Source organism: Nelusetta ayraudi, unplaced genomic scaffold (genome assembly GCF_046127955.1).
Source record: "Nelusetta ayraudi isolate G7.1 ecotype Tasmania unplaced genomic scaffold, CSIRO-AGI_Nayr_v1 ptg000009l, whole genome shotgun sequence".
Lineage (NCBI taxonomy): Eukaryota > Metazoa > Chordata > Actinopteri > Tetraodontiformes > Monacanthidae > Nelusetta > Nelusetta ayraudi.
Genome location: NW_027466059.1, coordinates 578,997 through 604,003, shown reverse-complemented (window position 1 = coordinate 604,003; position 25,007 = coordinate 578,997). Strand labels below are relative to the sequence as shown.

The window sequence follows — 25,007 nt, the reverse complement described above, 5'->3', positions numbered from 1 at the left end:
TAATGCGTTCAGAATGCTACAGTGGAGTAATTAATTTCCCTCCTGCCTCAGCTAATGAACCAGGTGCACAGCCCTCACTTTATGACCTTCAGCAGCTAATTATTTTCGAAGTCATTGCATAATAACACAGAGGTTTGTTTTGTTTTGTTTTTTTTGTCCTAAGCTAGCAGAGTACTAATAATGTGTGACAGTTTTGCGACGTGTTGCGTAACACCAAATAAATGAACGCTGCGCTTTACTGATAACAAAAGAGTCAAGAAAACACATGGACGCTGTCTGAAAATGAATCCAGGGTTCAGTTTGACTGCCGTACAAATGCAGGGAAGGATGTTAAGACCAGCGATGCCTGCTGGACTGCGGAAGCTGTGTCAAATCCCATTATAATAATCCAGTGTTAGAGCCAACTTAGATGCAAAGGGTTTATTTTATGACTCGACAAGGGAGATGCATATTACATTATGTAAATGTCAGAATCAATAAATCTAGTTTATGTTGGGAAACCATATTAAGAGTAAAAAAAAAAAAAAGAGTATTTTTCTGCCTTTTCTATCAAGATCACGTCATTAATTTACATCCTCCCAATAATTGCCCTAACAGCACACTCATTTTGCTTTTCAACCTCGCCGCTCCCGCAGCTCCGTCTTTGTTGTCCTCACCAGGAAATGTCTTTTCAAAGGCAGACACTGCTCCTATTAGTCATTCAAGAAGCTTGTCAAGCGGGGGATGGTATTATTTAGATGTTTCCGCATGGATAACTTTGGTAATACACAAATATTATGCAAATGAAAGTGCCAGTTGTCTCCGTGAATAGAAAGGCATTGGAGCATACAGACTTGCTTTTTTCCACCCCTCCTCTCCATTGTGTCAGATGTGACCAAACAGGGCCGCGAGAGCGCCGTCAGGGACCAAAAGAAACAACGGCTCTCTTTCACAACTTCATTTGTTTAGTTAATTTATTGCACATAGAAGATAAAAATAGAGGACGTGCCGTCGACCGAATGGGCAGTGAAGCGACCAATAAAAAGGGGGTGAAAAAACTGTATTAAACACATAAGCCGACAGGATTATACAACTGAAACAAATTAAAAGCTAAGTTTGACGACGTGGCGTTCAGAATAACACAGCGCTGGTCCCCCGAGGCAAACAAACACAGAAGCTGCTGGGAATTAAAAGAGATGCATTAATTGCACTGGACATTACGAATTTCTCTCTCTACTGAAACACACACACACACAAACACACAAGGGTGTGTGTTTGTGTGAAAAGAATGTTTGTACTGCATTGATTACAAAGAAGGCCAATGGGATGCAATGCCAATATTGGGGCCTGTTACAAACACGATCCATTAATAGAACGACTGAGCCGCCCGCGCAGGACGTTGAAGTTGATTGCCGTATCTATCTACTGCTTGGAATCCCACTAATACCAAAAAATAGCTATTTTTCCTGCAGGGTATCTGATTGCAGGTTGCGGGAGGTTGAGAGGGAGATGCTGGCCTTGCGCACACTGTTTAGTACTGTTTTTCCTCCTGTAATTGGTGCGTAAAATATCCCTACACTGGGAAAACATTGGTGTAGCCAACAAACTGTTGTGCTGAGCTCACCTTGCAGCCTGACTCGCGTTACTTTGGCCGCTTTCACTAACTTGAACTATGGTGTCTGACCCGATACAGGCATCGGATTGGTCTCTTCGCCGTCTTCATTACTACAGATCCTTGTAAAGTTTCTCAGGAAAGGCACCTTGGCTTTTTGTGTTAATAAACTCTTCAAGCATTTCACCAGAGAAGTCACTCGTGAAATGGAAGTTCCTCTGGTCCTGAGAGAGTGACACATTCCACCGGTAAGGCAATTTGTGCTTGTGTGTGGTTTCGTGTGTTCTATTACCCCACCACTGTCACCAGTGGAAGTTACTGTCTCTGGTATTATCGAGACGGCTGACAGACAGAGGAGAAACTCTTAGTGCCGAACCCTTTGCACTTTCCGCTGGCCTTAAACTCAGTCCGTCCGTCAGAGGAGAGAGAACAAGTGAGTTCAGATCGCTTCGGTGACTTGCACTCCCCTTGGAGAGTCCCAATTAAAGCTTTTTCTTGGAGGTTGCGGAGAGCTTTCCCACCACTGAAGTGTTGATGGGCTGAAAAGCAGGGTCAGTCTGCCCGCTCTCCACATGAAGTCGGTGATCGACCTTTTATTCTTCGTATCCCGAGTCCACAGAAACTAAAAGGTTTTACCGCCATTATCATAATCCAAAGGGTCATTTTCAGCCGATCACCAGGCGAGACGTGCACGATCCGGGCACCAAGCGGAGGCTTAAAAGCAAAGCATTTGGCACCTGGCGAGATGCAACACAAAAAGCCCAGAGTCCCTCTTCTCACAGACCTGACAGCTCTGAGTCAGCAAACTTCTCTCCCAGCTCTCTGCTGTCAGTGTCCATTCTTGTTTCTCCCTTTCAGAATGCACTGTGCTTTCTTCACTCGTCCCAATGGGAAGCACACGGTGGGTTTACCCTTCATGTGTATCTGTTGGACTGCTGGCTCCGCTCAAAGTCAACTTGTCCTATTCAACTTCTGTTCTCTCTGTGCAACTCGCCAGGGTTGCACAGACCTGTTTTGCAGAAAAGCTGACCATATAATTTCTTTTTAGAGAGTTGACTGGCAGAAAAAAAAGCCTGTTTCCAGGTTTCTTCCTGTTTATTTTGGTGTTGTGTTCTATCGCAGGTACTGCTTTCCTGTCTCCACCTCAGTCTACACATTAGTTCACCAGTGCAGCCCTATCGCATGTCCCTCTTTACTGGATTGGAGGGTGGGAGGTCTCTTCACTATTTATCCGCGTAATCCATTCCTGCTGTTTCTGCCGCGGCCGCCTCACAGCAAGTGGGCTGTCGGGTGGATTCCCACCCGGAGCCTTTCTTTGTAGAGCTTGCATGTTCCTCCTGTCTTTGCATCAGTCCTCTCCAGGTGCTCTAGCTCCCCACCACAGTCGGTAGACGTGCGCATCAGGCGATCTGGTAACTCTGAGTCGTCTGAGTGCAAATCTGTTTTGGTTTCTCTTGTCTGTCTTAGTGGTCCTGTCATAGGACACAATCCGAAGTGCAGGACAGCTCAACACTCCACTCCCGACATCAAACGCGCACTTACAAGAAACTGATGGACTTACCCTGCCTGAGCAACCTCACATGTACCGCTGGTCCGCTGCCCCATGGCCATTTATCGGCATCCTGTTTGCTGCCTCATCACCTGTTTCTGTAATTGAATCGTTTGTTGTTGGAAAGCTTCTTTTTTTCCCCAAAAACAAAAGGCTTGGATGTGAAGAGAGTGATGGTGAGTTGCCTCCTCCTGGCGGTCCAAACCTCCGGGCTCTTTGATTTGCAGCCTTTGCCTTGAGCAACATCAGACAGGAGCTACCTGACTGGAAGAAAGGCCGGGCCACCTTTTCTGTTGACAGGGTAGTGGATACGCTGCAAGTGGATGCCAGCGCAGCGCAGGACGCAATTTTATGTGAAGTTGTGTGTAAATGCAACTCAATGAGACAATTAAAGGTAGTTGGAGGAAGGTGGAGGAGCTGGTCAGAGGAAGGAGACTTGTGGATGATGCAGGACAGGAAACGCAAACAAGTGAAAGAGATGACTCAATGAATGATTCATGGCTTTCCCTCATCATTATACCCTCCAAGCCAATTTGATTATGCAGGTAAACATAAGTAGGAAGGAAAATGGGATCGGGGAGAGGATGGGGGGGGACCGCGCGGAGCTTTGTGTTTGAGGGTAGATTGGACCTGCCTGGCAATAGGACAATAGATTGTTTTCGGTCGCTGTGAGAAAAGAGGAGCGGAAGCGAGGAGATGAAAATAAGAGGGGATCGGGGTGAGGCTTTGTGCGCCGGAAATTTGACGGGAGGGCTGGAAATATCACTCAATAGTCAGTCGGTTGTTGCTGCTGTCAGCGTGTTTGCGCTGCTCTATCATGGCCTCGTTTAACGGGAACTCAAAGGGAAGCCGCTGATGAATGGAAGGTTTCGGGCTCGACCCGAAACTCCGCCCAGTCAGTCAGTCAGTCAGTCAGTCGGTGCCTGTGGAGTGTCGGCAGGTGCGATGGCGTGTTGGAGTGAAGGTTCAGCACGCCAGCCACTCTAATCCTGACTCTGTGGCCACTGCCGTTGTCGTAGTTTGTTGGAACAGACATAAGTCACAACCCCAGACTTAATACTTGCCAAGTGTGTGTGTGTGCGGAAGCTGTGAATTATGCGTGTTTGTGTGTATATAACGCTTTCTCTTCCCACCTCGTGTGCCTCTTGTCAGCTGTGGGCGATGAGATGGGTGTATTTTTTTTCTTCCGCTCTCTCTCACTCTCTCTCCCTCTCTCTTGTTGATAAAGCCATTAATCACCCTCGCCATTTGCCACAAAGACGCCCGGCTGCGCTCGCTGCGAGATGTCTCAATCTGTTTGTCCCAGGACGCAATAGCAGATGCAGCCACTGAGGGGGAAAAGGAGTCGTCCCAGTCTGTGACTCTGTGTCTGCGCGCATCCCAAATAGTTTGTTAGTGCATGCAAGCGTTTTTGTTTTTTAAGATTTGAAGAAAAAATACCAGAGCATCTATTCACGCAAAGAAGCACTCCCATTATCACTGAGCAAGGATCAGATTTAGGGGTTCAGTTTGGGTTTCAAACACCAGGTTTTCTAATTTTAATTTCTGTTCCGGCATCCAGAGGACACAGCAGTCCGGTTGAACTCGAAACTGAGGATGTTTTACCCAGAACTTCCCCTGTAGCCTCTTAGCCAAGGAGTTCATTCACACGAGCGCAAACGATTGTGACACAGCTGCTCTTGATCACGTGCTTCTCGGAAAGGAGAGAAATGCACAGCTGCTTCTGTCAAGTCGTCACAGACGCTATCTAGCAAGAATATCTGAAAGCTTTAACGGTGAGGAAGAGAGCCACACTCGCATGAGCTCAACTGCTGGCTGAGTCAAAAGACACTGGTGAAGGCCACAAGCTGAAACTAAAGAGCTCGTAGACTTTACTTTGATTGAAAATAAAATGTAAAACTATCCATCCATCCATTTCCACGTGCACTCGGGGTTGCGGAGGGTCTACAGGAGCCTATCTCAACTGCCTCACGGGGATCACACTAATCTTATCAACAGACTATTTTGCATTTGTTTCATTTAGTTTTCCATTCCCGATCTCTCGGGTTTTCACTCTCAACCCAGTTGTCTGAATTTGTAGCAGGCAGATTATCGGTGTCGCCTTTTATTATTCCAATTCCTCCAGTCAGGACTTCAAAAATGGGATATAGGATAAAAATGGTGAGGGAAAGGGCTCTGCTTCTACACCGGTGTACTGAAATAGCACAGTGTCAATTCAAAAACCCTAAAAACAATTCTTCTCAGATTCCAGTTACATGTCACACTGGCACACTGTCGGGGAGACAAAATGCAAAAGGCAACAGCAGCACATATGAAAGCCAGCTGTGCGCAGCATCATGGCCGAGTGCTCACGCCGACTGTTCCGTCATCAGTCCTCTTTAGTGGATGTCTGCCGCTCTTCCTGCCACGGCCATACATAAGCAATGAGAGACGGTCGATCATCGAGCATCATGTGCGCGAGGAGTCGGCCGACGCCGATGAGAATGCAGATGTAATTGGCCTAATGGCTCCTCCAGCAATCCCCGCCCCCCCCCCCCCCTCCCAGGCTCCCCCTGGCCGCCCTGAAGCGCCGCCTAAGCCCCGATGATTAAAAACGCCGGATCGGTTTCGATTTAAAACACTGGCGGCGCATCCCGCCACCTCCCTCCGTCAAGCCGAGTAGAGTAAACAACATCTCTGGGCGGCAGCTGTGGCAGCGGCGGCTGGTATTTATCATGGGAATGTAAAACACAGCGCACGTGATGAATAGTGATGCCAGTGAAAAAAGGTTAATACAAAAGGTAATAAACTTTCTAAACATACGGCCCAACCTTTGGAAAAGGTTATTCCAGAGTAATAGAAATGTAAGAGCTGCCGAGCGTAGCATTTATCTTTGTTCCGTTCACTTAGCGCCGTGCAGGGTATTGATTTAAGGCTGCTGTCTCTGCAGAATTTCTATGCATCCTGTAATGAAACGCTCTTATTCCTCCTCTGTCTCCCCCCCCCCACCCCGTCACCATCACTCCTCTGTTTCCGTCTCCACGTTGACATGAGCATCTTTTCTTACATTCCGGCACCACACAAGCACACAATCTCGAAAAGCCCCACTCGCCTAATCCATTTCCCTTTATTTGACCGTCCTTCCGCTTTCTTCCCTTTTAAATCCCCTCCGAGGCCCTTCCCAATCTATTTCCTGTCCCGTAACTGTCATGCTGATTCAGTTTGGTGCTTCAGCGCTGAGAGCCGCGCTGAGGACAGGTGTTCATTAAAAAGTTCAAGTGCAGCCCTAAATTTTTACCTTCTCTGCGTCTCCCAACTTCCGCAGACCTGGACTTGCGCTCCTTCTGGAAGTGGAGCGCCTTCGAGGACTACCTCCTCTTCTGCTTCGGCTTCACCGTGCTGTGTGCCGTCGTCACCTTCCTGCTGCTGGATTCGGCCCTGTTCGTGGAGACGCTGGGCTCCCTGGCCGTGATGTTCGAGGCCATGCTGGGCCTCCCGCAGCTGCTGCAAAACCTGCACAATCGCTCCACCAAAGGCATGAGGTAAAGGTGCTTTTTTTTTTTTTTTTTTTTCCGAGGGTCAAGCAGGGCGTTTGGCCGAGCTTTATAACTCACCGGGCTCGTTCTGGCAGCTCACCCCCACAGGATTTTAATGATGCCCACTAACATTAAACGGAAAGTGCTCTCATTAACCTAAATGATCAGGGAGTGCGTGTCATTTATAATCTGGAAGAGAATATGCAAATAAGGTCATTTCTAATAATTAAAGGCCTGTGGTGGGGGACGAAAGCAGTGAAGTGAAGGTTTAAATATATGAAAAGTCTGAGTCTGGAGCCCCACTAGTGGGACCTTGTATCAAAGTCCCACATGATGCAAACGTCCCTTTACCAAAGATTTATCATATAAAATAATATGTCTCTAGCCTGTCAATGAGCTGCCTAGAAATTAGAAAACTTTTGCTTGTTTTACTTTTTAGTAAATGTGGTCACGGCACACAAAGTTCTTCTCCAGGTAGGTGACGACACCTCCAGCCAGGTGTTCGATTCTCTGGCAAAACACTTTGCATCCTCAGCATTTCTGTGTCCCTACAAAGTCGTTGAAGATCCAGAAAAAACATTTGCTTTAGCTAGAGGCTGTAAACAGAGGGCTAAATATGCAGAAAATTGACCTTCCAGTCCTTTCCCTTTCATTGGTTTATCTCACCTTTGCCCTCTCACGTCTTCTCGCGATCGACAAGTGCTGGAAGCTGCCATGCTCTCAAATTTTGTATTTAATTGCGCCACTAGGGATTCAAATTATCGAATAACTCATTAATCATTAGTTGATTGACCTTATCGATTGATTCATGATTAATTGATAGTGGCGATTTCTCCTGAGAATCTAAATTTCACAATGAAAAATGTGTAATGAACACATTATTTAACCCTTAAATAATGTTGAGGGTCCAATGTGAGCCATTTTTACATTTAACAGTGAAAACACTCTGACTCAATCCTCTGACTTTAAGTTGACTTCTAATGGGTCACATTTCAACTTAAAAACTTAAAAAGTTACAGTATCTACAGGTGAATTCCTCTTTCCTGCCACTACACCACTTATGATGATATTAACTACCCGTGGAGAAAATGTTCAGTTATTTGCGACTAATTTAATTTAATCGATTAAGTTCTTAATCGACGATTAATCGATAATCAATTAATTAAACATTTGTTAACATCCCTAAGAGCCACACATCTATTTCAAAGCAAAACATTTAGTTCAAGAGCATACCAACAGTTAAAATGACCTTGAGTTAAACAAACGGTTCTCGTTTGATGTCCTTGTTTTTTGTTTGTTTGAGTCACTTCACAAGTCCACTCACACAAGTACGTACTTTAATCAGCTTTTCCTTGACATCCACACATATATCAGGACCAGGGATTTACCCAGTGAACATTGCACTGTAGCAAGATTAATCTAGTTATGAAACCGAGGTGATGAATCAAAATGAGATTCAAAAAAGCTGGAAGTGTTCGGCGTCGTGATGTGACGAGAGAAGGATTCTGCGAGCAGAAGCTCCACTCATGTTTAATTTAAGGTCACCTTGAGCGGAGAGAGGCAGGAGAGATTTAAGGAGGGTGGGGTAAACAAAAGCTTATCTCCCACTTTCAAGTGTTTTTAATGCCAGAGGAAGCAAAGGTCAGTGTGTGCACTGATTAGCCTCTCAGATAGGAGTCCCTGAAATCAATTATGCTCCTAATTGCACCGAACCTCATACTAATTATCATAATTATTACCCCACTATGCTTCTTGTCATCATCTTTGCGTGGTAATTTTTGTGTGCGAGAGGAATGCCTATATTGCATATATATTGGCCTTCAAAAAGAGTGTTGCTGCAACGGAAACCCTATTACTATTATGATTTATTGGCATTCAAGTGATAAAACACCAAATTATTTAAGGAAAAATAGATTAGCTCTGAAATTGGTACTCTTTAAGCACACTTTAAAAAAGCAACCGTTTTGCTTCGTTTACGTTTACTTTCCGTCTCTATTAAAAAGATTCTGAACATTCATATTAGTTATGTTTTGCTAAAATGATGGTTCAAAAGTAAGAATTATTATATATCCTGCAATGAGTGCATTACAACAAGAACACAAATATCATTTTCTGGTTTCCCAATCAAGTCTTTCCAAATTCCAAAAATATGTCTTTTGCCTCCGTTTTCTTGTCATTTTTGCGGTGTGTGTGTACGCTGATGTGTGCTGGTGATGTAACATTGAACCCCTGTAACCCTCTCAAGTTAGATACAGTATTTCTCAAGGCACTATGTGAGATACAACTTCCTCATCCAAACACACATAAACTAGATGATTTTTAAGAATTTGGAGAAGTACAGTCAAGTGCAAAATGAAGCAGCGGTTTCGATGATTTACTCTTAATGTCCTGCACCATTTCACTTTGAGTGTCCTCAGGTTGTGCGCCTGGCCTTGCACTTCCCTTTGGCACTTAGTCAAGTGAGAAAGAATTCCTGCCAGGGAGCAGATAGGTAATAACACCACATTAGGTCTCTGGAATGACTGATGAGCGAGTGTGGAGCCATGAGTCTGAACTCTGATCCACATCCTTGCATTCCCACTGAAGTTACGACATACTTTAGCAGCATGAGTCAGCAGAAGCGGTTGACAAGTTGGAAAATATTTCATGGAACTAAATGGCTCTGTCTTGAAGATAGGCTAATTTTAGCCTCAACATTCTCTGACCTTTCTCACAATGTCCAGAGTCTAATTTGTCCAATGACCCTGCTGGGTAAAAAAAAGAAAAAGATCAAAACTAAATAGTCAGTCCACTCAGCTCTTCTGTCTCCCACTGTATTGCATGTTTTAAATCTATCAACAGCCGCGATTCTCCGCTTTGTTGAGTTTAGCCTGAGCAAACTGTTTTTCAGACGCCGTGCCGCGTCTGCACTTCCTCACTTGCCATCCCATGTGAAACAGTTGCTTAGTGGCCCTGAATCAATTTCCCCGGAGCCCCATTACCGAGGTGTGATAATGAGTGTATGGATCCGTGTCAACAGATGCCGCTCAGATTTTTCCATATCGTCCGCCCGATCGGGTGTCTTCGAGGGTTAAACCGCCATGGAAAAGGAAGAAAGATAGAAGCAGAAAAGGAAAATACGATCAGCGGCATCAAGCTTACTGTCCAGTGTGATGTTTGATGTGGAAGAAATAAAAACTAGGCTATTAAATACAGTAAACAATTTTATTCCAAGGGAATTTATTTCTGTCATGAGTAGCAGATAATCCCAATTGGGGTTTTGGTTGTGAAATAGGATATTTTTATGTGGCTTCTAACGTCACAACGTAAACATGTTTATCCTTAGGCTCTCTATGAAAGATCAGAAGCATATGGTCTGGAGTCTTTGGTGCAAGTGCAAGTACATCACATTAATCTTAGCCCAGGAGAAACAGCGAAGGCATCAGGACGTTGCAATTAGTCTCATTATTTATCCGTGTATTTTTGGCAATAATATAAATCAAATCAAAGGCTCCATTATTCTCTGGTGGTCCACGACCACCACCTCCACCCCCAACCACCCCTCTCCACCCAACCCACCCCCCTTTCTCCTGTGTCCCATCAACAACAACTGGCTGCATGTGAACATCAACAGAGCATTATATGAAAATTTGCATTCTCATTATCTATATCTCCGAGTGACACTGCCAGTGGAACGAAGCGTTGCACAACTAATGAGAAATTATTAATTACCTTTCTTGGGGCCTGGTCCTCCAAAGGCTCTTGTCTCCGTCAGAATTCATTAATCATCGATCCGACAGACATGAAAGTCCTGATAAGGAGCCACATTTTGATAAGGAATTGTGTTTTAATGTGCCTCTCAGTCTCACAGATTATATCCTTGATGAAGGCATATTGGTATTGCATTGGTGTTATTGTATTTTTGGAGAGTTTCCACCAGTGACATCCTTGCAATGACCACAGAACTTTTTTAATCATTTTCAAAGTGAATTTATTAAACCTCCATAGTGCCGAAAATATGACTAAATTTTGTCTCTTGGTTACTTGGCGGTGTTTCACCGTTCATCCAAAAGGCTTATTGAGTGTTTCAGCTTTGAAGCCTTGAACTGAAGAACTGAAGAAGGAACTTGGATGAAAGTTAAAACATTCACAGCAAAGAAAGATGTCCAATTGCAAACAAGTCAGTACTTAAAGACACTAAGCATTATGCAGTTGTGTGAGCCTGCACTGGGCCTGTATAAGTCATTTCAAGTTAAAGCTATAGCTAAAGTTCAGAACGAGTCTTTTCGAGGTTGCCTCTGGGTCAGTCAGTGCCTTTGATTTATGATTTTAATTGTCCTGAAGTTTTGCCAAGGTAAAAACATCTTCTTTTATTACAGCACGCTCTCCTGCAGTTGTCTTAAGTTTTGAGGGACTTAGCAGATGCCGTACTGTCTGCAAAAATATTTTCCAGGGCCACTGAGCCCAGGGCCTTTGCACAAGCTTCATCTCCAGCATTATTGTCTGAATCTCGCCATCTGGACAGTTGATGCCATCATCAGTCTGCCAGACGAAGGAAATTTGGCTCAAACCATAAACATCATCCAGGGCTTATCGTCTGTGTTCTCGTCCCCAGGAGCCCAATCAGAATTTGTCATCGTTACAGTCCTGGGTGGGCAGACGCTAACCTTTGGCGGTGTTTTCTCAGCAGATTTATCACAGATCCCGCTTCACTTGGTAGATAACAGGCACTGTGTACGGACTCCTCTGGATGAGGGAGTTCTTGACCTCAATAATCTAGTCCCCGGAGTGCTGTTGGTGTACAGGCACACATGAACGACAGGCAGGCAAACACTGATGAGGTTTATTGACGGCAGTCTGAGAGCAACAGGAGCCCAGGAGGAGGTTTTCTAGGTCAGTCGTCGTACCGTACCGTACCGTAACGTGACATACCATATATTTTTGTTCTTTACTCCCTGTCTTCTGCAATGTATGTGATGTCTTTCCTCCATGCAGCTGTAAAGCCGGTGACACTAAATTCCCCTTTTCGGAAAAATAAAGTAAAGTCAAAGTTTAAAACTGTACCACACCATACCACACCATACCATACCATACATATTCCGGTTTTTACACAGAATAACTGATCCTCCATTAATCAACTTTTACAAATAAAAGTTGATTGATGTTTGGGCTGATTTCTTATTTGCTCCGATCCTCACCTATATCCCATAGTGTGACTGGCCTCACAGGTTACTATCCCAACATTCCGCTAAGCCAGGAGATCAGAATACTATTCCCCTTCAACATGTGACACTCGCTCTGTCCCAGTTTTGTCTTGGTCGTCCGCTTGGTATTTATCCCCCCACTGTGTCACTCTGTCTCTCTCTCTCTCACACTTTCACTGCTAGCAGCTTGTTCCCTGCTCTCACTTCTGGGGCAGCACCTTTCACTGTTGTTCCTTTGCTCGCTGCCTGTTGATGGGTTCAGCGTGTCTCTTAGCGAGCCCCCAGATCATTTGGGACAGAGTGCTGCCACAGACAAGGCCTGGCTTAGACAGCATCTAGTTGAAATGTTAAGATGTGAGTTTATTTTAAAAACTGCTCATTATTTCAACTTTCACAGCAAGGAGTAACCAGATTGTTGGATTTTATTTGTCTTTCTCTCTCTCTGTATGCATGCAAGAGGGTGCGTGCATTGCGTACTTACAGTACACAGCACTGTGGCTGACCAAGCACAACAAATTGGGAGTGGGGAGGATTTGGTAGGCAGTAGATGATATGCTCCAAAACACTGTATATACTGTAGTTGCTGTCTGTCCTGGGGCAAGACGAGAGACTCAGCTGCGAGACCCCCTATCGCCCGTTGTTGCCAAGCTGCACCCCAAACCACATAGACCATATAGAAAGCCAGACAGTTTCATTTTTATGCTCTTATTCTATTCTTCTGACAGGTGTAGTGGTAGAATTCTAGTAGCAAGAACCAGCGGAGAAAAATATAAAAGCAGGACTCTGGTGGTACGATCCTTTAATTGGCTGAGGGGTTGAACATTTTTATTTATTGCCTTTCCAAAGAAGCGAGATGATGGAGGATTATAGTGGTTGAAATAATAAAAGAAAAATCAAAAAGTAAAGGCATAACGAGATGAAGACCTGAAAAATAAACACACAGTATTGACAAAATGCATAGGATATAAATAAAACATAAATGTTTCTGTCATAATTAGAAAATGTATGATTTTTTTTTTAATTTCTTACTGGCCTATTTAACCCATCTGCGTTTGTATCTGTATTGAGTGTTTTTGAAGGAACAAACCTTCAACAAGTTGAGCGGCAGATTACATAAGATTAGAGATGTAGGAAATATATCCAAATAGCCGCCACCAACAGGCCAAATCATCCATTCAGGCTGGATTACATTCTTGAAAAAAACAAAGTGTAAAAAAAAACTAAAATATCCAGAGGCAAAGTCTTTAACACTCCCCCTCCCTCACCTACCGCACACCTACCCTGCCCATTCCTTCCCACTCTGCCTCATTTAGTGAAGTAGAATCCATCTTTTCTGGCAGGTTGGGAACTTTTCGCTGTTTGCCTGCGTGCAATCGATCAGCATGCATAATTCATAGTTAGTGGGTTAAGAGCAGCTCGGCTTCTCCCTCGCAGGGCCCTTTGATTTCCGTCTCCCTTCTCTTCCTCCCTTGGGGAGAGCTACACCACTGCTTCTATATCACCTGGCACGCACGCAGCCCGTGTGTGGGCGCACTTGTGTACATGCAAAGAGTCACAAATGTATGTGTGTGTGTGTGTGTGTGTGTACAAAAGCTACGTCCCTTCAAAGTCTTTGAACATCAGTCCCGGCTGCCTCCCCACCACGTCCCCGCCTGCAGGCTTCTGTGTGAGCACATTCAGGCATCAGCGGGCCGTTCCTCAGCCCACAGTGGAAGGCGGCTGCACACAGGGCAGGGATGGCCATAGGTAGAGTTGCTGCGGCGGAACCCACCCCCGAGCCGACTGCTGTGCAAGACAGGAAAGCGTTTGAAATGCTAAATAAATAGGATAAATCAAAGAGATGGCAACATTGCAGCTGTGGCAAAAGAGGTGGAATGGGCCCCACTTACTCAGTGAAATCAAAGCGTTATGGTAATCAGCGTGAGTTCTGCTCGGAGTTGCGTGAGCCACTGCACCAATGGCGTGCAGAAACTGAATGTTTGTTTGCGTGGCTTTGGTTATATAGCGACTCACAGTTAAAGTGGTGGCTAACAGCCCAGTTTGTAACATTTACTGGTCTCCATTGGCATAAATGGGAAATGAAAAATACATCAAAGAGTTTTTTAGTAGTTCTGCGAAGTCACTCGGAATGAATAACTGTTGTATTTTTTATCCATTTGCTAATTTGTTAATTTACCTTATGTGTAAACACTTACAGGCACACTGGTGGCCTTATTGCACCAACAACTTGCAATATGACAGTATTTGGGTCTGCTCAGAAATTTGTGATTTTAGGCTACAGAGCAGGTGGGGGGGAAAAGATACCAGAATCAAGTAGGACACTACAAAAGAAGGAAAGTCTACTCAGATGAGTGGGAGAGAAAAAAACGTTTGAAGAGTGAGACACTGTCTGCAGGACAGATTATTCAGTTGACTGATTACAATGTTGTTGCTTCATCGCTGCAACTGTTGAGGCAGCATGGCCACACCATAAAATGCTACCAAAAATCATTCACTAGGCCTTGAGAATTTTTCCTTTTAATCAAACTATATACTTCTGTCAATGAGAGAATAAAAAACTTTCAACCGCGGTTTCTGGTTTCCGCTGCTTGTGGCATCTCGTCTTCCAACACACGAGTTCCACGCGTGGCAGCAGCGGCGCTTTACAGAACCCAATCAAAGACTTTCCCTGGCAGCTTGCGACAGCTGTGTGACACTGTAAAATCTGCGTGTGACAGAAAGTTCTCTGCACGAGTCGCTTTGCTCTGTACACTCTGAGAAAACGTCTGAGCCGTCTGCACCTCCGGTGTGCTTCCTTCATTCTCGGCGCCCATCGATCCAGCCAGCTAGCGAGCGCTCCTCCGACCAGAGGAGGATGAGGAGGTGACGGGGGGGGGGCTTGCCAAGGCTGCGACAACATGATAATGAGATGGCACTTGACAGGGGCTGAGGCAGAGGGAGGGTGCAGGGCTGATGGTGGTCAAATAGAATCAGAATGTCTTTATTGTCACTGTACAAGATACAATGAAATTAAGAAAGTGCAACCCTTGCCAATATCATTCGCCCATCAGAACATTAAAAAACAAAAGCACATCAAAAATAGAAAAGAATAAAAAGGTGTTGGTGACACATTCATCCTTTAGCAGCGTTGAGTGGATTTATTGCATTGGGGTAGGAGCTGTTTTTCAGCCTATTGGTTTTATATAGAGCCAAAATGACCAGGCTGTGGAGAGAGAATGATTTGCAGAGGTCACAATACATCAGGAAGCTTCACATCAGACTGAACTGCTCCAAAGTTAATACCCAGAGTTTAAAATTGGGTTTAGCTGTTCAATTGTAAAAACAGTGAATAGGTGGTTTGTGCACTACATGGATTCCTGCAGTTCGTGACTTAAAACTGATGGGATTTTGTTGGGTTTTTTCCAATCCTTTGCCTTAAAACTTACGTTTTACTTGTATCCATTAATCCTAACATGTTTTGCTCACCTTTGTCCCATAAGAACAGAAAAGTCCAGCACGCACTTTTGTCATTGTAATTGTAAAACACCTGTGGCCAAACATTTCAGAGGTACATTTGTTCCATCTCATTGATTTTCGCTTTGGACGTCGCGAACGTGCGTGAAGATTCTTCCCAGAACATAATGCCTGTGGTGCCTCAGAGAGAGAGAGAGAGAGAGAGAGAGAGAGAGACAGAGAGAGAGAGAGAGAGAGAGGAGCCAACAGCTTAATCGCTGCTGGAGTCATACTGCTTTGGAGATGGGGGTTTGAGGGTGGAGGCGGAGGGGTGGGGGTTGGTGGAGAAGGGGCGAGTTAAAATGCCACGGTGTGATTTTTAAACAAAGTGGCATTTCAGCATATTTCCGGCAACTTTGTTGCGAGTTATTTGGGACGTGAAATCGGCGGCACACTGCTGCCGGTCCTTTTCGTTAAACCCCCCCCCTTTCCTCTCCCTCCTCCTCTCCCTCCACCCCCCCGTCCTCCTTTCTAAATGTCACTCAGCCGGCCTTCCTGTCGCTCCACTCCGCCGCTCCTTCTCCAGCCATTTAGAAACGCTAATAGCCGTCCTGACAGCGCTCGGCGGTCAATACGCGGCACACAATTACCGGCTGGCCTCCCACCTTGCATACCCCCCACCACCCTCCACCTCCTGTCACCTCCCCCAAAGCTCACCGTCACAGTGGCTTCCCTCCCCACTCCTCTCCTGATCTATCCTCCCCTCTGTCCTCAGCTCTCCCATCATTTTCCCACTCACCTCCAACCCCACTCGTCCGTCTCAGGGGGGGGGCTCGACTCGCTTCCTTTTCAAACCCGTCGCCGGGGGTCATCTCTCAGTCCTTCATTCATTCCTCTCTCAATCCTTCACTCGTTCTTCTCTCAATTGACGTCCCTCGCCTCGGATGAAGGCGTCAGGTCAGCGGCAATCGATTTGAGACTCGGACTGACTCAGCTCCAGTGCATGTGCGTGTCTGGTGCTTCACGGCGCACGCCGAAGCGTGCTTCCACTCACGCCGCCTGACAGGCGAGCGTGCACGCGCACACCGGTCGATACTGTAATAACTCCCCCCTCCGCCCGGACGCCTCAATCCAAGACCAAGTTCGCTCCTGTGTCTCGTGTGTCTTTTATCACTTGTCAGCCGAGCGACACGTCCTCACAATTAATGGTACCATGGCCAGATGGAGCTGCACGGGGTCAGCGTGACAAACACAGTTTCCTGGGCGTGCTCGAGCGCGCGCGTGTGTGTGTGTGTGTGTGTGTGTGTGTTCCTTCAAGCTATAAATGACCGCAAACTGTTTTTTTTTTGGCCTCGGTGCTGCTGCACAGACTATGTTTGTAAGCGTAACCGGGCCTGCCTAACTGAATTGTTGGTGACTCATCGTCTTTAATGATGTTGGTCATTTGATGAGCGGAGAAATTAGCCCAAAAGGGGGAAGCAGAGAGTTTGGAGGAGAGGAGCAGAACAGGGAAATGTCGTGGGAGGAGTCGGACGGGAAATCGGGTTCAGTGCAGAGAGAGTGTCGGGCAGTCAGAGGGTGAATTGAGTGACGCACTGCAATAAATGTCCATTTGTTTCATCACAGAGAATAATATTTGCTGATATTTGTACTTTGGCTCAATTTGAATTTGAACATACTAAGATCTCCCATACAAAGCCTGTTCTAACTGGTAATAGTTACGTGTACTGTTATAACTGGCAAATAACATAATAAATGGTAAATGGACTGCACTTATATAGCACTTTCCAGCACCTTCACGGTCCCCCAAAGCGCTGTACAATGGCCTCTCAATGACCAATTCACTCACACACTCATACACCAATGGGTGGCTGCTGCCATACAAGGCGCCGCCAGCCCCATTGGGAGCAATTTAGGGTTCAGTGTCTTGCCCAAGGACACTTCAAACATGTGGACAGTTGGAGCCGGGATTTGAACCGCCAACCTTTCGATCACCAATTCGCGGCCTGCTCTACTAACTGAGCTGGTAAAATATGTCAATAAGGGAAAAAAAAAAGACTTTGGCACTCACCAACACCTGAACATGACAGAGGAGGGTAGTGGGATATATACACTGAAATGAATCATTAGACTCAATGTGCATCTTGTATGTAAACATATAAATTGACCCACCCAGCGCCATCCCATCATCACATATCACATCTGATACTGGGCTCACGGCGAGCGGGCGAGTCGCCCACCTCACACAGTGTAAAGAACAGATGTGCGCATTAAGAGCTAGAGGGGAATTTAGAATCGCCCGTTTCTAATTTTAAATTTGGCTCCCGTCACACCAGCGGAACGAGGGGCTGCCAGGGTAACCCCAGGGGTTTTCATTTCGCATGGATTATTAAAAATGGAAGCGTTGGTGGCACAGACACACTGTTGAAAAGGTGCGATTCATAGGAAGGACTTTTTTTTTTTTAATTAAACGCTCATCAAATACATTTATTCCTGATATGATTTCATGTCGCTGTGAGCTGAATTGAGGAGGCGCCCATTGAACTTTATCTTTAGATTCGCGGTTCACAGATCTGGCTCACTGAAGTCACCGGCTGTATTCCTTTTCATGAAGCGGAATGGGCGACGGTTGAGGGAGGCAACAAAGAGAAATAGCGGAAAGTCACTCAGTCAAAGGAAAGAGGGAGGGAACAAGAGATCGGAGATTAAACTTTGTTCAAAAATACAGGAGAACCTCCTGTGTTGATGTATGGATGAAGATGTGAGCTCGTTCCCGTGGGAATATTTGGCTTAGAGAGAGAAGTTCACCCATGGCAAGTTCATATTTTTCTGCTCCCTCTTTGTGAAGCACTTTGGTTGCACCATGAGGCGTTCTCCACTTAATGTTTCAACACTGCGGGTAGCAAAACAAATTATTATATATTTAAAAAAGTAACCTTTTCTATTTGTCAGAACTGCAGATGTGAGGAGAACATTTTCTCCCCAAATTCTAAGATAACTCATTTTAAGTCTGCTGGTGATCCAGGTGGAGAGGGGGAAAGCCGGAAGCTGGATTGTTAATCGCATAACAAATCCTGCATAAAACATTATTTAGAATACATTCATTCATTCATCTTCTTTACCCGCTTATTCCTATTCAGGGTCACGGGGGTCTGCTGGAGCCTATCCCAGCTGTCTTAGGGCGAAGGCAGGGTGACACCCTGGACAAGTGGCCAGTTCATCGCAGGGCCACATAGAAACAGACAACCATTCACACTCACATGCACACCTACGGTTCAATTGACCTCACATGCATGTTTTTGGAGTGTGGGAGGAAGCCGGAGAACCCGGAGAGAACCCACGCAGACACGGGGGGAACATGCAAACTCCTTATTTAGAATAGTATAAAGAAATGATCTTTCCCCATTGGCACAGGTACATTGGAATTCTTGTGCGTTCCTCTGAGCCAAGCTCACTGAGAGGTACAATGGACAAGGATGAAAAGCTGCAGCATAAGTCGTAAAAACAACACAGTTAAACAAAACCACCTATGTAGTTGGAGCAGAGAGGCTATCAAGTGATTTATTAAGGGAAAGTTTTCAACAAAAAGAAAGCACTACTTTCCTGCCTGCTTACCAAAGGCCAAACAGGGAGACGCTCAACACTCGAAAGGCTCCTCCTGCTGTTAGCAGTGTTTGCCTTTTGCTTCTCCTCGACTGACCTTGTGCAGACTGCGTTTTACCGAGCGAGGAATCTAGCAGAGCTGTTTTAAACAGTCATCTCGAGGAGCACTTTGGGTGACAGAATCATGGCCTGAATGCTCCAACTGCAGAAGTGAAATATATAGTAAGAAACAGCCCAATGTTGTTGTAATAGCATAAACAACAGCATGTCAGATGCATCGCCAGGCCGTTCCGGATGGACAGGTGAAGCTAAATGTCAGGTCAGCGTCCGGTTGGATTTGTCCAGATGCTGGACCTGCCCGCTGCAAGAAAAAAAAAAAAAACTGCCTTTGCCACTCGTCACTCCGGCTCATGCATCACACTTCGCTTCCCTTCCACCGCTCTGTCTGCGTTGAGGACATTCAAGGTAATTTTTTTTGAGTAATGATGCGCTCATTTCCATGGTGGCCAGGATTTCTGTTGCTGAAAAAATGTTCCGGTGGCTCTCGGCCTGAAGGGAAGCCCAGGGGAGGTGCAGCGCAGGACTTGGCAAGCGGCCCCTGCAAGGAGAGCTCAAGGATGGTGCAGGACATCTGGTCCCCGCTGTCCTCGGGCTTCCTCCAGGAGCGTGCACGGACCCTTCTGCACGTCGTCCACGCAGCGGTTTCCCCTCTCACGGCAGATGAGTGTTTTCTCCTGCTGGCGAGCTCACTTTCACTATCTCCCCTGGCCCCAACTGAGTCTCATATTGATGGCTGTTGGCATCGCACCGTTCCCCGGGCTCAGGCATCCCCAAATACACTGAAGAAACTCTCCATATATTATGTTACTTCATATTACCCATGGGACTCGAACGAGTCGAGAGCAGCGAACAGCAGGAGGAAACGCAGGCGGCCGGAGACTGTGAAGGGTGATAAAGAAACATGATGTTTAATGAGTTGAGACGGCCTCAAAAATGCAGGTGGCGCAGAAAAATAAATAAATCAGTCATTGGGGGAAAATCCCCAGAGAGGAAAGATAGTATTTCGTGCGTGAAGGTGATGTGCTGTGGTGGCATCCGGCTTGTGTGTGCAGTGTTAAATCATGTCTATGTATATATATATATATATATATATATGTATATATGTATATATATATAATATACCACACCATATCAAAGGCCATAATTAACTCGATTAATTTTTTTAGTCAAGTCCCACCACTAACATATATATTTGCATCAAAATCCAAAGCCATCGACAAAAACGCTTTCACCTGGAACGCCCCTCAGGTGAGAACCTGCCTGAACTGTTGCTCTGCAGCTCTCCTCTAATTTAGTTCAGGTTCAGGTTCAGGTTAAGTCCCACATTAAATCAGTAGTAACTTAATTACACTGTGCTGCGGCTCTAAAATTTAAACACAGCTTGTTGTTTTGATTTGCAATGTACTATAAACGTAGACCTACTCCGACTTGCATCATATTCCAGCTGGTGGAATATCTGAATAAATGGGAAGTCGACTTGGAATCTCATCAAACCAGGCGCGAAGCGAAAAGCATTTTGGAGTTTTGTAGAAATCCACTTTATGGAAATCCAAGAACCAAACAAACCAGCAGGGTAAAATCTAATCCCTTGAAATGTCGCCTTGGCCGCGTGCCAGTAAAAGCAGAAGCAGCAGCTGCCTGTTTTGGTTTATTCCAACTCCCTCTCTTCATGTGTGTGTCTCTGTCTCTGCAGCGTGAAGATGGTGCTGCTGTGGACGGCCGGCGACGTCTTCAAGACCTCCTACTTCGTGATGAACCAGAGCCCCGCTCAGTTCTGGGTTTGCGGTTCGGTGCAGATCCTGATCGACGTGGCCATCCTGCTGCAGGTCCTCCTCTACAGCCAGGACACCAGGCCCAAACTGTGCTGAGCACCGACGCCACATCAGTCCCTCGCGTCAGGAACTTTTGAGGAACATCAGAAAGAGTTCTGACTGGAGTCGCCGTGATAACAAAAAACCCACCAAGAGCCAGTTACACAATCCAACGCAGCCTTGGACGAACAACGGATACCAAGTCAGCGCTGCCTTTAAATTTCTGAGCATGTGCTGCTAGCTCCTGCTCTCAATCGTATGTATGTGCTTTTATTGAACCTTTGCTGGAGCTTTTGAGTGCAATGGACTTTGAATTGTGCTGGCAGCTCAAAGACAGCAGATTTCTGCTTCACACTGGAATTCACCTGCAGGCTGCTAAGTTCCCCACTTCACCGCAGCGGACTGTTGTTGCTTTTGTGTGTGTGTAGGTGTGTGCATTATTTTATTTTTTATATATATATATATTTTTTTTTATTGCCTCCACAGCTTCAATGGATGCTCGTTGTAATATTCTGCACTGAGCGTCAAACGTTGCAGCCAGTTCTGGAAACTGTGATGGACATCAGGCTGCGTTACATGGATCCGCATTGTGGTCCAACCCGCAAGAAGGATGAGAGTTACGATAATTGTGTCTAAAAGACAGTGAAAAGTTGCAACGCTAAAATCATGTGAAAGTCCAACTGAATGTTTTATATTCACTGCATATCACACTGCATATAGCAGACATTTAATATTTTTACTCAACTATCTTAACCAAAGAAGCCTTTGTGAAGCTCGAAAATTAAAATATCAGGTGGTGAAACTGACCTTGAAAAAAATGTGTGCGTTTGAAGCACATGGATCATGGATGAATATAACATAAAAAGCAAAAAGTAGTCCTTCTGTGGTGCTAAAATTGGTCAGTCACAGTGTTCTTCCCCTAATATCTCCATCACAAGCCAAATGAATGGAGTCGTCATTGAAAAGTTTTCCATCTCCATCCCCTGCTTCAAATCAATCCCTATTTTTTCCAATCCATTAATACGAATACACAGTACTCGACTGTGCACGCATGAGTGATACAAGCAGGACATTCTGCTGATTGGCTGTGGGCCAGAGGCACCTCTCGTTACTGAACTGTGTTGTCTTTTTTTTTTCTTTTTTTTTTTTCAAACATATCTCAACTGATTAGCATTTTCCCCAAAACACTGCATTAAACACGAGCAGGAGACGATGAGTTAAAAGCGCTGCACTGAGTTCCTTCATGCAACCTGCCTCGCTACCGACTCGACCTTACACACAACTGGTGTTTGTTCAGAGCAGCTGGCAATGACGCCAAATGGCTCCAGGGACGCTACCGGCAGGTGACTTTTGGAAACTCCGGGACGCTCCGTTTGCAAACCGAGGACAGTTTACGTGACGACATAAAGAGGCGTCGAACAGACACTCAGTCACAGCCCCCCGCCCCCACCCCCCACCCGCCCGGCCTTCAAAATGCACAACCACCGCAGGCAGCACCTGGTAGCGGGAGCTGATTAGTAATCAGCGCAATGTCCCCTTCTTTTCCCTAAGTGTGATTTCATTAGGTAATAAAGCCGCAACACCTGCTTGTTTAGTATTTCAGTCACCTTTTCATCTTGGCAACCGGTTTGCGTCCATCTGTTCCACCGATCTGCCTTTAGTTTCTGCTCATGAAACAGCTTGTTGAAATTACACACTGTTGTAGGTTGAACTGGCTGCATGCAGACCGTCCCCCTCCCCAGCCCACTCGGCTGCCCGCGTGCATCAGCCATAAGATAACATCTGTGGAGATAGCGTAGAATCTCCAGGGTTTTGAATGCAGACGCATTAATATTAAAATGATTTTTTTTTTTTTTTCTTTTTGACATTTTAATTTGGTTTCCATTATCTGAATGCATCGGACTCCTATTAATATTAATGGAACGGGGCATGACGACATCACTTACTTTATTAAAGAATCTGCATTCAAAATCCAGAGAGAAAAATTAAGTGCAGGACTAGTGGTCCGATGACCGCAAGTGGTGCTTTCAATTGTAATCTGGAGGGAAAAACAACGAGGCAAAACACTCAAAAATGTCAAGAAGGACGTCGTCTCACTTGCAATATTTATTCGTACTTTGCTACGATAAACTGTGTTGATCCCATTGTATCATAATTTACTCAGAAGTGTTATAGCGGCATTGGTTTTGGCTAAGTATGTGCCTGCACCTGTTTGTTTTGCTTATTCCACACAGTGTTGTATACAGAGTGCATCCATCATCATCAGCGAATTTATAGCCAATCTATGGTATACGGCACACGACAGCATGCAATTTCATTTCTTTTTTTTTAATTCGGAAGTCATTAGCGTGTCGAACAAGCCTCCTGTTTCCTAGCATTTCAAATTACGACGAGCTAATTTTTGGGCGTGGAATCACCTCTTTTATCTTCATCAGAGAAATCAAATGTGTGCGTGTCTCAAAATGAAAAAAAATGATCAAATTTTAGCTTTATTAGGTCCGCGGCCTGAAGGGAATTTAATAAGAGTGGCAATATTTCTTTATGCCATAATTATACCAAAGTGTAACACATAACTGCGGTAAAACCATTTTCACTTTCATCAACACACCAATATACTATACTTTAAATAATATTTTTGTGAGGTTGTGGGTCAACTTCCTTGGGCAATTCACTTGGCGTGACTCCACATTCATTCCTCTGTCCCCACTTATCTCGCACTGACATCTAAAAGCTATATTGTGAGCCATACGTGTCTTATCTCCAAGAAGCTACACTTATTTTGCCGCCGCATTACCTGCGAGTTGTATTTGCTGCTGTAATCTCCCGATGTTTATCTTTCCGTTGTGTCTCCCAGCGGACCCTCCATGGGTTTTAGTCGAATGTTTGGGCCCCCACAGCCTTTTCTTGGCAAGGGCAAGAGGACAGATTAGCACACACACACACACACACACACACACACACACACACACACACACACACACTCATACACGCACTGGGTGGTTGTGATAATCTCTACCAAGTTCACATTGTCTTAAATATATATTTTTTTACCTGAACCCTGCTGCACTGATGAGTTTTGGTGTTTTCTGTTTTTACCAGATGCCAGGTTTATTTTCCATGAAAAGAAAAAAAAAGAAATGTTGCCAAAAAAAGTGTTCACGAGGGTTTTAGTTTTTTATTTTATTTTTTTTTATTTTATGTGTACAGAAGCTCTGTGGATGTGAAATTTTCCAAAGACACTGAACAAACAACCTGTATGTTTACAATCCCACTTTCTCACCTTGGTGCTCGCGGTCTCTCCTCACCTATAGTTTGATTGTACAATGTGTTTTTCCTATTCTTTCCCCAAAATACAAACCAGTTTCAAAGCACGCGGATCGCCTTCTTTGTCCCGTGTGCGTGTGTGGAATCGATGCGTGCGCACGCCGGGAAGGAAAAAGTTCTGCCGCAGACGGTCGGGGGAAAATCCACGCTAATCCCGCTGCGCCTGCGGTGTGACCTGCCGCTCTATTATTTTACACAAACCGACAGCGAAAGCCGCGGATGGTGCGCTTGATCCGGCTTCCGGCGGGACAAACCGCATCCTGCAGGGATGAAAATACGATTCCGCACGCCCCTTATATATAAATCCATTATTTCCAGCCCTCCCCGCTGCAGCCGTGATAAGAAGCTGTGATGTGTTGCGTGTGTGAGAACCGTTCTGGGGGGAAAACCGTGAATTTCCCCCTCTCTCTCTCTCTCTCTTTTTCTTTTTTCTAAAGGACTGTGACCTGTGCTCCAAATCAATCAGGACCACGGCCTGTGCCTGCTGCTGCACGCACCGGGGGCTTAATTGATGAGCGGGGTTAATTAACGCGCCGGACTTGACGGTTTAAATCCCCTCCGGCTGATGCCGGACTGCCGGCACCAACGCAGCCTGCGAACTTTGCCGGCTCACGGCTAATTTGCAGCAGGAAACGGGGCTGCAAATGAAGTTTTACACGCGGGGAGGGTGGGGGGGGGCTTTGATGTAATGCTGATGCAGGACATGCGGCGCTGGGACGGAACAAAGCGAATTCACAGCTTTGACTGCGGCTCTATTTTCTGTGCATACATCCACGGAGAGAGATCACAGCTCCTTGTAAATTAGCTAATAACACGAGCCTGAGCGCCGTGTGACCCCATGGCGCTCGGCAGGGGGCGAGGCGCATTGCGGGCCTTTAAAATATTGAATGCATATAGTCGATAATGGTAGGCGGTGCATGCTTTATATATGAGGTGTGT

General features: G+C 45.5%; 1 protein-coding gene across 7 annotated transcripts in view; it reads left to right on the top strand.

Moving 5' to 3' along the window:
- The window catches only part of LOC142883894 (solute carrier family 66 member 2), a 42,995-nt gene extending 18,880 nt beyond the window's left edge, over positions 1-24,115 (top strand). For 5 of the 7 annotated variants that reach the window (XM_076019210.1, XM_076019209.1, XM_076019208.1 and 2 more), the window contains 2 exons: positions 6,445-6,661; positions 20,627-24,115. In XM_076019210.1, the coding sequence (XP_075875325.1) occupies positions 6,445-6,661; positions 20,627-20,801 (392 nt within the window). In that variant the 3' untranslated portion in view covers positions 20,802-24,115. Of the gene's footprint in view, positions 1-6,444; positions 6,662-9,674; positions 9,830-19,383; positions 19,509-20,626 lie in introns of those variants that run through there. The other 2 variants (XM_076019214.1, XM_076019213.1) reach the window with 2 other exon arrangements.
- Positions 24,116-25,007: the final 892 nt, after the last annotated feature.